General features: G+C 39.3%; 1 protein-coding gene across 3 annotated transcripts in view; it reads left to right on the top strand.

Annotated features, from left to right (window-relative positions):
• The first annotated feature begins 12,170 nt into the window (after nt 1–12,170).
• CLEC1A (C-type lectin domain family 1 member A) overlaps nt 12,171–18,176 on the top strand; it is a 30,750-nt gene continuing 24,744 nt past the window's right edge. For 2 of the 3 annotated variants that reach the window (XM_050746635.1, XM_050746634.1), the window contains exon 1: nt 12,171–13,264. In XM_050746635.1, coding sequence (XP_050602592.1) covers nt 13,150–13,264 — 115 coding nt within the window. In that variant the 5' untranslated portion in view covers nt 12,171–13,149. The remainder of the gene's footprint in view (nt 13,265–18,176) is intronic. The other variant, XM_050746636.1, reaches the window with a different exon arrangement.

Genomic DNA, 18,176 nt, shown 5'->3' with positions numbered 1-18,176 from the left:
TTGTCCTATGTGGCTTTTATTATTTTGAGGTTAAGCCTTTTCTATGCTTAGTTTGTTAAGGGTTTTTATCATAAAGGAATGCAGGATTTTATTGAATGCTTTTTCTGCATCTTTTGAGATGATCGTACGGTTTTTGTTTTTAATTCTAATTATGTGATGTTTCACATTTATTGACTTGCTTATGTTAAACCATCCCTGCATCCCCGGGATGAAACACACTTGATCATGATGTATTATCTTTTTATATATTTCTTTTTTTTTTTCTTTTTGAGACAGAGTCTCATTCTGTCACCCAGGCTGGAGTGCAGTGACATGATCTCAGCTCACCACAACCTCCACCTCCCGGGTTCAAGCGATTCTCCTGCCTCAGCCTCCGGAGTAGCTGGGATGACAGGCACGTGCCACCACACCTGGCTAATTACTGTATTTTTAGTAGAGATGGGGTTTTGCCATGTAGACTAGGCTGGTCTCCAACTCCTGACCTCAAGTGATCCGCCTGCCTCGGCCTCCCAAAGTGCTGGGATTACAGGCATGAGCCACTGCGCCCAGCATTGTACTATCTTTTTGATTGGCTGTTGGATTCAGTTAACTAGTATTTTGTTAAGGATTTTTATGTCTATATTCATCAGGGATATTGGTCTGTAGTACTGGTCTTTTAAAAATTATATTCTTTCCTGGTTTGGGTATCAGGGTGATATTGGCTTCATAGAATCATTTAGGGAGGATTCCCTGTTTTTCAGTTTTTGAATAGTTTCAGTAGGATTAGCATCAATTCTTTGAATGAGTGATAGAATTCAGCTGTAAATTCATCTGGTCCTAGGCTTTTTTTGGTTGGCTTTTTTTTTTTTTTTTTTTATTACAGATTCAGTTTTGCTGCTTTTTATTGGTCTGTTTAGGGTTTCTATTTCTTCTTGATTTAATCTAGGAGGGTTGTATTTTCTATGAATTTATCCATTTCCTCTAGGTTTTCTAGTTTGTGTACTTAGAGGTGTTCATAGTAGTCTCAAATGATTTTGTGTATTTCTGTGGTATCTATTGTAATGTTTCCATTCTCATTTCTTTTTTTTCCCCGGAGGATAAACTATTTATATTTTATTTGTTACTATATAACATATTGACTGCTTCAAAAAGCAATCAAACCCAAACCAAACAAAAACCTAGAAATTCAGAATTTGACAGATACAAATGTATGACGGTTGCCTTATAAACAGCTTGGGAAGCTATATTTCTATATCAACAATGTCAAATTTGCAAAAGACACAAAACTAGAAAAAACAGTTAACATTATTTCCATAGATCATATTATTCTCTCTTTTTTTTATTATTATACTTTAAGTTCTAGGGTACATGTGCACAACATGCAGGCTCATTACACAGATATACGTGTGCCATGCTGGCCCACTGTATCCATCAACCCATCATTTACATTAGGTATTTCTCCCAATCCTCCCGCCCCCCACCCCATGACAGGCCCCAGTGTGTGATGTTCCCCACTCTGTGTCCAAGCGTTCTCATTGTTAAATTCCCACCTACGAGTGAGAACATGTGGTGTTTGGTTTTCTGTCCTTATGATAGTTTGCTCAGAATGATAGTTTCCAGCTGAATCCATGTCCCTGCAAAGGACATGAACTCATCCTTTCTTATGGCTGCCTAGTATTCCATGGTGTATATGTGCCACATTTTCTTAATCCAGTTTATCATTGATGGACATTTGGAATGGTTCCAAGTCTTTGCTATTGTGAATAGTGCTGCAATAAACATACGTGTGCATGTGTCTTTATAGCAGCATGATTTATCATCCTTTGGGTATATACCTAGTAATGAAATCGCTGGGTCAAATGGTATTTCTAGCTCTAGATCCTTGAGGAATCGCCACACTGTCTTGCACAATGGCTGAACTAGTTTACATTCCCACCAACAGTGTAAAAGCGTTCCTATTTCTCCATATTCTCTCCAGCATCTGTTGTTTCCTGACTTTTTAATGATTTCCATTCTAACTGGTGTGAGATGGTATCTCATTGTGGTTTTGATTTGCATTTCTCTGATGACCAGTGATGATGAGCATTTTTTCATGTGTCTGTTGGCTGCATAAATGTCTTCTTTTGAAAAGTGTCTGTTCATATCCTTTGTCCACTATTTGATGGGGTTGTTTGTTTTTTTTTCTTGTAAATTTAAGTTCTTTGTAGATTCTGGATATTAGCCCTTTATGAGATGGGTAGATTGTGAAAATTTTCTCCCATTCTGTAGGTTGACTTCTCACTGTGATGGTAGTTTCTTTTGCTGTGTAAAAGCTCTTTAATTATCCCATTTGTCTATTTTGGCTTTTGTTGCTATTGCTTTTGGTGTTTTAGTCATGAAGTCCTTACCCAGGCCTATGTCCTGAATGGTATTGCCTAGTTTTCTTCTAGGGTTTTTATGATTTTAGGGCTAACATTTAAGTCTTTAATCCATCTTGAATTAATTTTTGTATGAGGTGTAAGGAAGGGATCCAGTTTCAGCTTTCTACGTATGACTAGCCAGTTTTCCCAACATCATTTATTAAATATGGAATCCTTTCCCCATTTCTTGTTTTTGTCAGGTTTGTCAAAGATCAAATGGTTGTAGATGTGTGGTATTATTTCTGAGGCCTCTGTTCTGTTCTGTTGGTCTATATCTCTGTTTTGGTACCAGTACCATGCTATTTTGGTTGCTGTAGCCTTGTAGTATAGTTTGAAGTCAGGTAGCATGATGCCTCCAGCTTTGTTCTTTTTGCTTAGGATTGTCTTGGCAATGCGGGCTCATTTTTGGTTCTGTATGAACTTTAAAGCAGTTTTTTTCAATTCTGTGGAGAAAGTCATTGGTAGCTTAATGGGGATGGCATTGAATCTATAAATTGCCTTGGGCAGCATGGCCATTTTCATGATTTTGATTCTTCCTATCCATGGACACGGCATGTTCTTCCGTTTGCTTGTGTCCTCTTTTATTTCGTTGAGCAGTGGTTTGTAGTTTTCCTTGAAGAGGTCCTCACATCCCTTGTAAGTTGTATTCCTAGGTATTTTATTCTCTTTGTAGCAATTGTGAATGGGAGTTCACTCATGATTTGGTTCTCTGTTTGTCTGTTATTGGTGTATGGGAATGCTTGTGATTTTTGAACGTTAATTTTGTTTCCTGAGACTTGCTGAAGTTGCTTATCAGCTTAAGGAGATTTGGGGCCGAGACAATGGGGTTTTCTAAATATGCAATCATGTCATCTGCAAAGCGGGACAATTTGACTTCCTCTTTTCCTAATTGAATACCCTTTATTTCTTTCTCTTGCCTGATTGCCTGGCCAAAACTTGCAACACTATGTTGAATAGGAGTGGTGAGAGAAGGCATCCTTGTCATAAATAGCTCATATTATTTTGAGATACGTTCCATCAATACCTAGTTTATTGACAGTTTTTAGCATGAAGGGCTGTTGAATTTTGTCAAAGGCCTTTTGTGCATCTGTTGAGATCATCATGTGGTTTTGGTCGCTGGTTCTGTTTATGTGATGGATTATGTTTATTGATCTGCATGTTTTGAACCAGCCTTGCTGGTTCATCCTTCATCCCAGGGATGAAGCCCACTTGATCGTGTTGGATAAGTTTTTTGATGTGCTGCTGGATTCAGTTTGACAGTATTTTATTGAGGATTTTCGCATTGATGTTTATCAGGGATATTGTTCTAAAATTCTCTTTTTTTGTTGAGTCTCTGCCAGGCTTTGGTATCGGGATGATGCTGACCTCATAAAATGAGTTAGGGAGGATTCCCACTTTTTCTATTGATTGGTATAGTTTCAGAAGGAGTGGTACCAGCTTCTCTTTGCACCTCTGGTAGAATTTGGCTGTGAATCTGTCTGGTCCTGGACTTTTTTGGTTGGTGGGCTATTATTGCCTCAATTTCAGAGCCTGTTATTGGTCTATTCAGAGATTCAATTTATTCCTGGTTTAGTCTTTGGAGGGTGTATGTGTCCAGGAATTTATCTATTTCTTCTAGATTTTCTAGTTTATTTGCGTAGAGGTGTTTATAGTATTCTCTGATAGTAGTTTGTATTTCTGTGGGATTGATGGTGATATCCCCTTTATCATTTTTTTATTGCATCTATTTGATTCTTCTCTCTTTTCTTCTTTATTAGTCTTGCTAGCGGTCTATCAATTTTGTTAATCTTTTCAAAAACCCAGCTCCTGGATTCATTGATTTTTTGAAGGGTTTTTTGTTTTTGTTTTGTCTCTATCTCCTTCAGTTATGCTCTGATCTTAGTTATTTCTTGCCTTCTGCTAGCTTTTGAATTTGTTTGCTCTTGCTTCTCTAGTTCTTTTAATTGTGATCTTAGGGTGTCAATTTTAGATCTTTCCTGCTTTCTCTTGTGGGCATTTAGTGCTATAAATTTCCCTCTACACACTGCTTTAAATGTGTCCCAGACATTCTGGTACATTGTGTCTTTGCTCTCATTGGTTTCAAAGAACATCTTTATTTCTGCCTTCATTTCGTTATGTACCCAGTAGTCATTCAGGAGATGGTTGTTCAGTTTCCATGTAGTTGTGCGGTTTTGAGTGAGTTTCCTGAGTTCTGATTTAATTGCACTGTGGTCTGAGAGACAGTTTATTGTGATGTCTGTTCTTTTACATTTGCTGAGGAGTGCTTTACTTCCAACTATGTGGTCAATTTTGGAATTAGTGCGATGTGGTGCTGAGAAGAATGTATATTATGTTGATTTGGGGTGGAGAGTTCTGTAGATGTCTATTAGGTCCGCTTGGTGCAGAGCTGAGTTCAAGTACTGGATATTCTTGTTAACCTTCTGTCTCATTGATTGGTCTAATATTGACAGTGGGGTGTTAAAGTCTCCCATTATTATTGTGTGGGAATCTAAGTCTCTTTGTAAGTCTCTAAGGACTTGCTTTATGAATCTGGGTGATCCTGTATGGGGTGCATATATATTTAGGATAGTTGGCTCTTCCTGATGAATTGATCCCTTTACCATTATGTAATGGCCTTCTCTGTCTGTTTTGATCTTTGTTGGTTTAAAGTCTGTTTTATCAGAGACTAGGATTGCAATCCCTGCTTTTTTTTTTTTTTTTTTTTTTTTGCTTTCCATTTGCTTGGTAGATCTTCCTCCATCCCTTTATTTTGAGGCATCTCTCTGCATGTGAGATGGGTCTCCTGAATACAGCACACTGATGGGTCTTGACTCTATCCAATTTACCAGTCTGTGTGTTTTAACTGGGGCATTTGGTCCATTTACATTGAGGGTTAATATTGTTATGTGTGAATTTGATCCTGTCATTATGATGTTAGCTTGCTCTTTTGCCTGTTAGTTAATGCAGTTTCTTCCTAGCATCGATGGTCTTATAATTTGGCATGTTTTTGCAGTGGCTGGTACTAGTTGTTCCTTTCACTTCTAATGGAACTTTCTTGAATCTTCTTTTTGTCTTGCTTAATCTAGCTAATGGTATATCTATTTTGTTTATCTTTTCAAAGGGCCAGCTTTCTGTTTCATTGATGTTTTGGGTTTTTAAAAAATTTTTAATCCCAGCACTTTGGGAGGCCGAGACGGGCGGATCACGAGGTCAGGAGATCGAGACCATCCTGGCTAACACCGTGAAACCCCGTCTCTACTAAAAAATACAAAAAAAACTAGCCGGGCGAGGTGGCGGGCGCCTGTCGTCCCAGCTACTCGGGAGGCTGAGGCAGGAGAATGGCGTAAACCTGGGAGGCGGAGCTTGCAGTGAGCTGAGATCCGGCCACTGCACTCCAACCTGGGCGACAGAGCGAGACTCCGTCTCAAAAAAAAAAAAAAAAAATTTTTTTGGTTTGTTCATCTAAATATCATTTAGATCTGCTCTCATCTTTGTCATTTTCTTTCTTCTGCTAGCTTTGGGTTTAGTTTGTTATTATTTCTGTAGTTCCTTGAGGTGTGACATTAGGTTGTCAAGTTGTGCTGTTTCAGAAGTTTCGAGTAGATATTTAGCACTATAAACTTTTCTCTTAGCACTCCTTTTTTTTTTTTTTTTTTTGCTATATCTCATAGGTTTTGATAACTAGTGTTACTACTATCATTCATTTCAATTAATTTTTAAATTTTCATCTTGATTTCATTGTCAACCCAAATGAAAATAATGAGCAGATTATTTAATTTCCATGTATTTGTTTAGTTTTGAGGGTTTCTTTTGGTATTGATTTCTAGTTTTTTTCCACTGTGGCCTGAGAAGATACTTGTTAACTTATTGAGATTTGTTTTGTATCCCATCACATGGTTTATCTTGGAGAAGGTTTCATGTCTGATGAGAAGAATGTATGTGCTTTGGTTCTTGCAAAGAATGTTCTGTAAAGCCCATTTGTTCTAAAATTTAGTTTAAGTCCATTATTGGTTTGTTGACTTTCTGTCTCAATGAACCACTGCTACAGGTGGAATATTGAAGTCCTCCACTGTTATTGTTTTGCTGTCTATCTCTTTCTTAGCTCTGGTAGTAATTGTTTTATGAACGTGGGAGCTCCAGAGTTAGGTAAATATAAATTTGTGACTGTAATATCTTCTGTTTGGATTGATCCTTTTATCATTATATAATGACCTTTGACTTCTTTTTTTTAAACTATTGTTGCTTTAAAGTCTGTTATGTCTGGTATAAGACTAGCTACTCCTGCTCACTTTTCATTTTCATTTGCATGAAATATCATTTTCTACACCTTTACCTTGAATTTATATGAGTCCTTACACGTTGGTTGAATCTCTTGAAGATAGCAGATATTTGGTTTGTAATTTTTAAAATTTATTCTGCCAATCAGTTTCTTTTAAGTGGAGCATTTAGGCCATTTATGTTCAATGTTAATATTGAGATGTGAGATACTGTTCTACTCATCATATTAATTGTTACCTACATACTTTGTGTTTTTCATTGTGTTGTTGTTTGATAGGCCTTGTGAGTTTTATGCTTTCAAAAGGTTCTATTTTGGTGCATATTGAGCTTCTGTTTCAAGATTTAGAACTCCTTTTCACATTTCTTTTCTTTTCTTATCTTTTTTTTTTTTTTTTTTTTTGAGACATAGTCTCACTTTGTCACTGAGGCTGGAGTGCAGTGGTGCAATCTTGACTCACTGCAACCTGTACCTCCCAGGTTCAAGCGTTCTCCTGTCTCAGCCTCCTGAGTAGCTGGGACTATATGCACCCACCACCAGGTCTGGCTAATTTTTGTATTTTCTTTTTTCTTTTTTTTTTTGAGATGGAGTTTTCCCTCTTGTTGCCCAGGCTAGAGTGCAATGGCCTGGTCTTTGCTTACCACACCCTCCACCTCCTGGGTTCAAGTGATCCTTCTGACTCAGACTCCCAGCTAGCTGGGATTACAGGCACCCACCACCACACCCAGCTAATTTTTGTATTTTTAGTAGAGATGGGGTTTCGCCATGTTGATCAGGCTGGTCTCAAACTCTTGACCTCAGGTGATCCGCCTGCCATGGCCTCCCAAGTGCTGGGATTACAGGCATGAGGCATCAGGCCTGGCCTAATTTTTGTGTTTTTAGTAGAGATGAGGTTTCACCATATTGGCCAGGCTGGTCTCCTGACCTTGTGATCCTCCTGCCTCGGACTCCAAAAGTGCTGGGATTACAGACATCAGCCAAAACACCCGGCCCTTTTCACATTTCTTGTAGTGCTGGTTTGGTAACACTACAAATTCTCTCAGCATTTGTTTGTCTGAAAATGAGTTTATCTTTCTTTCATTTTATTATATCACTCTTTCATTTAGTTTTGCTGGATACAACATTGTTGGCTGACAGTTGTTCTGTTTAAGGCAGCTAAAGACAGGGTCCCAATTCCTTTGGGCTTATAAGGTTTCTGTTGAGAAGTCTGCTGTTAGTCTGATAGGTTTTCCTTTATATGTGACCTGATGCCTTTTGTCTCACTGCTCTTAGATTTCTTTTCTACATGTTGACTTTTATGGCCTAATGACTATGCCTTGGTGGTGATCTTTTTGCAATGAGTTTCTCAGGAGTTCTTTGAGCTTCTTGGATTTGGATATCTAAATCTCCAGCAGGGCCAGGGAAGTTTTCCTCAATTATTCCTTCAAATAAGTTTTCCAAACTTTTTTTTTCTCTTCTTCCCTCAGGAACACCAATTATTCTTAGATTTGGCTGTTTTACATACTACCGTATTTCTTGGAGACTTTGTTCATTTGATTATTTTTTCTTCATTTTTGTCTGATTGGCTTAATTTGAAAGCCTCATCTTTGAATTCTGAAATTCTTTCTTCTACTTATTCTAGTCTTTTGTTAATACTTTCCACTGCATTTTGTAATTCCCTAAATGTATCTTTCATTTCCAGAAGTTCCTTTTTTATGATATTTAGCTCTCTAGAAAATTTTTCTTTTGTAATCTGAATTTTTTTCTTTTAAATTTCTTTATGTTGGTTTTCACCTTTCTCTGGTGTCTCCTTGAGTAGCTCTTATACAACATTCTAAAGTCTTCATTTGCTATTTCTAAAATTTTGTCTTAGTTTGGCTTCATTTCTTGAGCGCTAATGTGATCTTTTGGGAGGTGTTATAGAACCCTATTTTATCATATTAACAGAATTAGTTTTCCTCATTTGGGTAGACTGTTTCTTCTAATTATTCTTAAATTTATTTTTGATTTGACTGTGTGATTTTATTTCTTATTTTCCTTCTTAAGGGTTTGACTTTAATGTTTATTGTTTGTTATAGCCTAATTTGGTTCTTGGTGCTTTTAGGGTTGAAAAGTCTGTATGATTTCCTTGGTTATAGAGAAACTTTGTATGATGGCTTTCTCAGATGCTAGACATAGCAGTAATGTACTCAGTGTGTGAGCAAACTTACTGTCTCTGGAAGCTTATCTCATTCCAATGTGGTATGCACTTTTAAACTTTTTAACTTTTCCCCAGTATTTCATTCACTGGGTTGATGGTTCAGGCTTCAGGCCAGTAGTGGAGGTGTTCCCAGGTAGGAACCAGTTGTGGCTAAAGAAGGTGGGTAAATGCAATACCCAATGGTGGGCAGAGGTCTCAACCTTGACAAAGGGGGCTGGGGGAGTTGTCAGTGAGACACACTGAAGTCTTATCAGGGGAAGGGTGGTAGCCACCTTGGCTCCCCTGTCAGGTCAGCAGGGAAGCTATCCATCTCCCAGACACACGCCTGTCCCAACATTCTGGCTATTCAGATCAGACAGGCCTCTCTTTTCATCTGTTGGAATGTTAATGTTCCAAGTAGACAATTGTGACTCTGCCTCTTATGTAAGCCTGAAACTGGAGGGTGCTTCTCCTGTGGGGATGCGGTCACCCTGAAGTGTTCGAGAAAGTCTGTCTATGGGTGCATCCATGCTGAGCTCTTGTGGGAGAAGACCCAGCTGTGTCTGCAGTGGTGGACGAGGTTGGTAAGAAGTCCCTTTCTCCAAGATCCTTGATAAGCATCAGGGCTGTCTGACTGTTGGGACAGCTGTAGACATTCCCTGCTGAACCCAGCACTTCAATTCTGCCTCTATTGAAAGAAACTTCCCACCAGTGGAACAATCTAATCCTCAAGACCTGCCATCTGGATTCTTTGGTCACACCGGGTGTTCCCTTGATGTGGCGCACTCTCCCTTTCCGTAGGAGTAGAAGTTCCTGACAGACAGACTACTATGAGTGCTGCTTCTCCTCTGGGTCTAGCCACTCAGTGGCTCCAGATTAGTGCTGGGAGATGTCTGCTAAGGATCCAGTGACATGACCTGTCCTCCAGTTTTTCAACAGCAGGTATCAGCACCAGGTCTGATGGGGGTGCCAGGGGCGTGACATAGACTCTGTGAGATTCCTTGATTATAGATAACTTTAGTGCGTTGTCTTTCTTGAATGCTGGTTCAAGTAGTAATAAACTGGTCATGTGGATAGACTCAGGACCTCCTGGTTAGATAGGGTGGTGCAGGAAGTGGTAATAGCTGAGGTCATACAGTAGTTTTGTCCTTCCTGAGTGCAGTGTTATTCCACCTACAGATGCTGTAATGGACTGTGTTGGTAGCCTTCCAGCTACTGGGTGGCATTTGCAAGAGAGTACCAGGTGTGGTAGTAGCAGTGGGATTTGTGCTTGCCTTATGTTGCCCAGGGTAGGTAGTCTGGCTTCTCAGGTGATGGATGGGGCTATAAACCTCCCCAGGGTTTCTGTCCTTTGTATTAAGCTACCACGGTGGGTGGAGGGGCAAAGCCAGACGAGGGCTGTGTTAGGTGGGTCTGCACTCTGAGTCACCATGTGCATGGCAAGCAGCGGTCCCTGTCGGAGATGTGTTTGCACAGCGAGTGGGGAGTAGCAGGCAGCAGTAAGCCTAACCCAGATTTCACACAGTTGACAAGGCAGATCTGGCTCCTGCAGTACTCTGCTAGCAGCAGTGAGCTAAGTTCCAGGCAGTGTGCACTCAGAGCTCACACCAAATTGCCATGGTGATAGCAACTGCTGGCTTTCGGGCCATGCCATACTCTGTCACCCACACAGCTGGCACCCAGATCCTGCACTCGTGGCTGCAACACATTTCCCACTCATCTTTCTGGTTCTGGCCAAGGGAGTTCATCTTCTCTTGAGGTTATATTGTGAATTTCAGTTGGGAGTTTTTACAATGTGCATCCCCTGGCTGAGCTAGTTGGCTGAGTTCCACGAGGTTGTCTGTGAGGTGTAATAAGGAATAGCTTCCCTTGGTTCATGCTGGAGACTGGGAATACACACAGGCCTCTTCCTGCTGCTGCTGTTACTTTTATGTTCCTCACTGCTCTTTTAATTGGTTCCAGTGCTGGGAAGGGTTAAGGCCTTCCCCCATGGCATGGACTTTCAGGTTCCCCAGTGGGGGTTTGTATCCTGGAGCCAGTCTCTTCACCTCTCACACCCTGGGGGCTTACAGTTTTTCACCTAACTGACGGCGTGGGATGTAACCTGCTGCTTTTTTCAAAGAGTCTATGGATTCTTTCAGTTTTCCTGTTCAGTTCCTGCATTGCTTCTTGGAAAAATGTACACAGTGAGAATTTTTATTTTTATTTTTTAGATGGAGTCTCGCTCTGTCGCCCAGCCTGGAGTGCAGTGGCACGATCTTGGCTCAGTGCAACCTCTGCCTCCTGGGTTCAAGTGATTCTCCTACCTCTTGCCTCCCCAGTAGCTGGGATTATAGGCACCCGCCACCACACTTGGCTAATTTTCATATTTTTAGTAGAGACGAGGTTTTGCCATGTTGGTCAGGCTGGTCTCCATCTCCTGACCTCAGGTGATCCACCCACCTCAGCCTCCCGAAGTGCTGGGGTTAAAGGTGTGAGCCACCATGCCTGGCCCACAGTGAGAGTTTTTTACTCACTATTTTATCCTTCCAAGTGGTAGAGTCATGCTACCACTGCCTCCAATCTGTCATCTAAAAAAAAAAAAATCCTGTTTTTAAAAAATTTAGAATAATTTGATGAACAACACACAGCTTAAAACACATGTGAATCCACAATATGCACTTCCTCATAGATCTTTTAGATGGTCTGGCTACCCCACCTGGAGCATTCTGACACTCCTTTATATTTAGCATGTTTGATTTTGCCCATCTATCACTTAACATCTGGAAAAGTTTTGGTAGAGTAATATAAGCCTATTGTACAGATTCAGGAAGAACTTTTAGACATTATCTAAAACAATCTTCTTGTCTTTCAGTTTAGGAAATGCAGACGCAAATTGTTAATTGTCCTCCCAAAGCCACAAGGTTGTTACTGATAACTATCTTACTATGGTTTGAATGTGTTTCTTGCACGATTCAGGCCTTGCCAGTTTGGTAGTATTGAGAGAGGTGGGGCCTTTAAGAGATGGTTTGGCCTTGAAGGCTTCTCTCTTGAGGATGGTATTAAGACCTTTATAAAAGAGGCTACATAGCCGGGCACGGTGGCTCAAGCCTGTAATCCCAGCACTTTGGGAGGCTGAGACGGGCGGATCACAAGGTCAGGAGATCGAGACCATCCTAGCTAACACGGTGAAACCCCATCTCTACTAAAAAATACAAAAAACTAGCCGGGCGAGGTGGCGGGCGCCTGTGGTCCCAGCTACTCCGGAGGCTGAGGCAGGAGAATGGCGTAAACCCGGGAGGCGGAGCTTGCAGTGAGCTGAGATCCGGCCACTGCACTCCAGCCTGGGCGACAGAGCCAGACTCAGTCTCAAAAAAAAAAAAAAAAAAAAAAAAAAAAAAGAGGCTATATGTAGCATTTGGCTGGCTTGTCCTTCTGCTTTCTGCCACGTGAGAATAGCCTTCCTCCACTACAGAGAGTGCAGCTCTCTCCTGACATCCAAACCTGCCAGTGCCTTGATCTTAGATTTCCCAGCTTCTGGAATGCTGAGAAATACATTTCTATTGCTTGTAATTTATCTGGTCTCAGGTATCCTGTTGCAGGTCAGCACAAACAGACTAATTCTAATGTACTGATTCAGGAAGAATTTTTTTCACATTACCTAAAATATTTTCCTCTCAGTTTAGGAGATTTAGGCACAAACTAACTGGCTTCTGCAAACCACATGGTCGTTAGTAATAGTTTTAAAAGTTTTTACTTCCAGTAAAATGTATAATTCCTCATGATCATAATGTACCAAATGTGCTATAAAATGTTACATCAAGTTCAGATACTATAAGAATGATCACTACTCTGTTCTTGGAGAAAGGAAGGGGCTAGATCCTATAATCTCTTCTCTTTTCACAAAGGCACAGAGAGGTTAAACTAAGTGACTCCCTAAAGGATGGGTAAGAAATGAGGATGCGTGTCCTTCCAAGTTATTATTATTCCGCATGCTCTGAAGGAACCACAGGGCTACACCATGCTATTGTAAGTTCTTGCCTTCTTTACACTGAAGTTACATGAGAAATGCAAACAGGTAAACAAAAAAGACCTGAGAAAGGCCAACTTTTTGATGACTGTTTAGACAGAGACTGCCTAAACCGAAAACGCATGCTGTTTCCCCTCAGCCTGATTGATTTGGCATTCAGAGTACAAGCTCACAGCAGAGGGGCTGGGCCTGTCCAGTCAGGAACTGCAGTCGGAGACTTCCCCTGCTACTTGCTGGGAAAGAACATTAGGAATGCCTTTCAGTGCCTTGCTTCCTGAACGAGCTCACAGTAGCCAGGCGGCCCAGGGCAATCCCACCATATTTCACTCTCACCGCTGTAGGAATCCAGATGCAGCCCAAGTACAGCAGCACGAGGGACGTGCTGGATGATGATGGAGACACCACCATGAGCCTGCATTCTCAAGCCTCTGCCACAGCTCGGCTTCCAGAGCCCCGGCGCACAGGTACCCTGTCTCCTGGAGTCCAGATAGACCAGAGCCCTTGTGAAATGTGTGAGATGAGCTATCCCTCCTAGAAATTTGTACATTTAACTTCTATCTTATAACTTTATTTCCAATTCCTGTGACATAGTAGTGATTTTTTTTTTTCCAGTTCTATTCAGTTCCATAATTCACACAGTTAGAGAAGGATTTTATTTCCTGGGCCACTCAGCCAATCTAAAGCTAAAATATGACTTCAGTTCTAGTGAAAAGGACTCACATGGTAATATACACAGGACTAGGTTCTAGGTCCTAACCCAGGTACGCCACTTTCCTTCTGTGTAACCTTGGATGAGTTATTTAAGTATCCTGGTAACATCACACTCTTTATTTATAAAATATTAATGGCCACAAACATGTATAAAGGGCTCATTATGTGCTGGCAGTGTTTTAAATGCTTTAAGTATATTAATTCATGTTAATTTGAATTAATATTAAATAGAAGTAATAAAACTTCCTTTACAAGGTGGTTGTGAGTACTGAGAATGATAAATTATGTAAAATATTTGAGTGTCTGTCTGAACTGATGTAGACTGACACAAAATTGCTGAAAGGAACACTTGAGGAATTCTCAAGAAATGAAATGTTGAAAGGAATCCCACATTTTAGCTTTCATTCAGTGCCTGTATTTTAATATGTCCTTTCCCTCTGATTATATCATCGTTTTCTTCGCCTTTGTAAATTTGGATATACATTTAAAATATTTTAAAAAAAGATCCTGTTCCTTATTTCTTTATCGAATAACTTTTAGTTTTCCTTCCTTTCTCCTACTAAACCCTCCATTCACTTTCTATTTATTAAATGACTCTCCACCTGAGACCTACTAATATGGCTCTTTTTTTGTTGTTGTTGTTTTTAAACTAAACTACCCAGTAAGCTGTTAAGGGACACTGGGGATTTCCAACCTCTTTGAAATGAAGCTAAGTGACAAAGTAGGGATGTCAGCTTCTGTAGCCACAGGATATGTGTAATAGGATACAAAGTGTTTTCCTCCAAAAATCTTAGGAAGAGTCCATTTGTAGGGCTGTGGTTTTGAGTAGCTTGTATATAACTTCATTTTCCACCTTTGACTGGAGCCAGAAGCCTCTCAAAGATTAGTGATCAGCATAATCAGGAACAGCATGTACAAATAAGTTCTGCTGAGGTTGAAGGGTGGAGAGGGACGTGGAGCAAGATAAAACACTAGCTGCAACATCTGGGAGCTTCTCTGTAAGAAATAGAAATTGAAGCAGTAGGAGTAGAGATTACAAAGAATTGTGTTGGAGGAAATCATCTGGAAATAGTTATCTTACGCAACATATATGAGATCTTGTTTTCATCTTTTTATGGTAATACAAACATTCAGGGGAATGCCATCATAGAAGTATAATTATTTCTTAGATAAACATATCTGATATACCTTCGCTGATAAAAATAACAGCAGAAATCACTCAGAAATTTTTGGCAATGTGGAGGATTCAGATTCAACATACTGATGTGACACCATTAAGAGCTGGCAACTTTTATTTTTTAGAATTAATACAAATCACATTCATTTAATTTCTAGACTTTTGTCAATAACAATTGACATAACAACTATGTTTGTGTTTACAAATGACAAACAAGATAGTAAAAATGCCAAACAATTAAGATAGTGAAAATGAAAGACAACAAGCTCATATATTTTTCACAAACTTATGTTTGGGGTCATGTTATCCTAGTACTGAGGATATAATGTCCAATGTGATATGGTCCCTGTTCATAAGGAAATTGAAAGTCTAATACAATTCTCAACTGAGAAATAAGTATAATAAGGTGTTATGGCAGAAGCATGTACAGTACAGCCGAGAGCTTGGTTATGTCTACCTAATTAAGTAGAGGAGCTTAGGAAAGGCTTAACAGGAGGAGCGACTGTGGAATGGAGTTAATTTTAAGATCTTCCACATAATGTGGAATCAGGAGTGAGGATGTTTGAGAGGCTGGGGAACACTACAGACAGAGAAACATATGAAGGGAAAGTCATGAAGGTTTTCAGTAGCTTTGTATTTTTAGAGAACTATAAGCAATATGTATGGCATAGGTGTAGAGTTGGAGGAGGGAAACTTGGCAAGGGGGTAAGTCTGGCAAGTTAAGGAGGTATTTTCGGGCATGCTGCTCTATTTTAATTCTATTCAATATTTAAAATGAGGTCAATGCAGGATTTAGATAGGGAGAAACAGAATTTTGCATTTGGGGAAGACCTTCCAGGCTGCAATGGAAAGGATAGGTTGAAAGTATATGAAACTGGATGTGCCGATACCAAATTTTTTCACTAGTCGGGTACAAGAGTAAAAGAACCTGAACTGAGGCAGTATAGTAAAAACGAGGAAAAAGAATCAGATATGAAAGATGTCGAGGCGATGGAGTTTAGATAATCAGTGATTGGTTACATGTGAGGAGACAAGGAAAGGGACCTCGGTGGTAGGTTGACTAGGTTCTGTCTGACGTAATGTGGATGGTACTGCTGTTTAACTGAGACAGAAACTATAGAAGGGACAGGAAAGGTGATGAATTGAGTTTGAGTTTAAGGGGTCTGTAGAAGGAGGGACATGCATTTGGAGCTGTCCAAAGACACCTGTATATGCAGGATGTGGGTTAGGCTACACATATTTGTGGGAATTACTGGCATAGTAATTAAATAAATAAATAAAGTAGATGAGGTACCTAAGTCATTAAGTAAAATAAATGGATAGTAACTAAAATGTATGGGAGTGAGTGAGATCACTGAGGGAGGGAATGTAAAATGAAAAGGTGAATGAACAGAAGAATAGAGTGTCAAGGAGAAAATCTGAGGGAATATCAGGACCTGAGGAGCAAGAAGAATGAAAGATTCCAAAAGGAGCTACTAGGGATGAACAGCAGAGAGTGGTAGAAGCAGGAATCTGGGAGAGAGACCTCAAGGGCATCAAGAGACAATAAAGTCAAGAGTAATGGAAAATCAGAATAATGGAAGAGACAATAAATTCAAGAGTATTGGAAAAGTCAGTGATGATGACTGTGAGTGTTAAAAACAACAAATAACAAATACTGCAGAGAGTTTAAGTAAAAGGAAGACTAAAAATGAGTATTTAACAGTTTATCAAAAAGGAAGAAAATATTTAGTTTTGATAGCAGTAGTTTAAAAAGGAACTGATGGTTACATAATAAAATGAACAATTACTTTGGTTAAATAATTTTAAAAAATTTAATAATAAATTCAAGTTCCTCTTTACCCTTGTTTGCATTAATTACAGTACTATTGCATTTCCCAGTGTCTTAGTTTTATTTCCTCAATTACAGCATAAATCTCTCATCACAGTCATGACATAAATCACTGTTAACTGATTCAAGAACTTTTTAAATCAAACCTACTCATGACAAGACATTATGGCATGTACTAGAGGAACCTGTTTTTCAGGTGCTTAGAGAAGTGGAAGGAATGCTCTAAATCAATAGTTGTAGTAAATGTCATTTAGTGCTGTTAAATCAGTGTTGGAGGCCACAGAAGCAATATAGGAATGAATGAGTTACTGATTGAGTTTAGTTTTACAAGTTCCCGGAGGAAGTGACATGATCTGGACCCATGAGGCTAACGAGTATAATGAGATCCTATTAGGAGGAGCCTGATACAGCACACTAAGAAACTGACTAGGACAGAATGAGCCTTGGGAAATATTTCTTCCTATGGAAGAGAGGAAGTGTGATTAAATTTTGCTTTCAAAATTCATCTTGCTGGTAGAGTGGATATTTCGTAATGTAGAAGTGAAAAGTTGCAAGCTGCTGTCGTTCTATGATTCCAGATGCACTGCCATGTACAAATATTGATCTGAGATGTGTTGGGAGGATAGGAAGATGACTGAAAATGTCCAGCTCTGGAATCCGTCTGCTTGGGTAGCTCTGTTACTTACCAGTTGTGCAAACTTAGGCAACTTCAGTGACTCCTTGGTAATTGAATTTTTGCAAAGGTTGCTTCCAATGAAATAAAGTGTATCTAGAACACACTTACAGTTACTATTAGTAACTATTTCTTTCTCTCTGTTTTTCAATATTCTCCATTCAATCATTCTATATAAAGACATGAAGAAACACAATCCTGGGGAGTTACTAATAGTTCATTAGTAACTATTACTAATAGTAGCTGTGTGTTCCTGAATAAGCTGTCTAAACCCGCTAGGCCTCAGTTCCCTACCTGTAAAATGAGATAATAATATCTACCTTATAGGGGTTGTTTGTGAGGCTAGATGAGAACATTCATATAAGACATTTTTCTCAGTAACTCAAGAAATTTGAGAAATTATCATGAATGGTAATATTGTTTTTGAATTTTATTTCAGTAAATAGTATCTGTTGATGGAGATATAAAATTGCATCACCTAAATTTTACTGAAGAGGAAAAATATAATTAAGTTTCTAAATACTGTGAATTGGAACCTCAATGATATTCTAGAAATAGCTCGTATGTTCTTAGATATATACTTTTTTCAAATAATAGGAAGGATAACACACATTTTCATTTAGAGAGTATGAAAATAGCAATATTTGAAATAGATTCATATGAGAAAAGAAACCTGCATTTACATGAACACAGAAAAGCAGACTCAACCCATGAACTCAGACTCCTATTTTCCCATGCACTACATGTGAGGATTAAGGAAACAGAGACATTTACATTTCAAAATACAAAGGGATCAAAAAGTGCTTTCTGAAATATTGTGTACATTGCCACCAGTTTTGCCCCCATGTCTTCGTGACTCCTGACTGGCTCACAGAAAAGTGTGCAAAGTATAGCGTTAAGCATAATGATTTAATCCTAGCTCTGCAACTAGTTTGTAATGTGCACATTATTTAAACTCTCGGTGTCTCCTCCAGCTTTTAAGAC

Source organism: Macaca thibetana, chromosome 11 (genome assembly GCF_024542745.1).
Source record: "Macaca thibetana thibetana isolate TM-01 chromosome 11, ASM2454274v1, whole genome shotgun sequence".
Taxonomy (NCBI): Eukaryota; Metazoa; Chordata; class Mammalia; order Primates; family Cercopithecidae; genus Macaca; species Macaca thibetana.
This window is presented reverse-complemented; position numbering and strand designations above follow the sequence as displayed.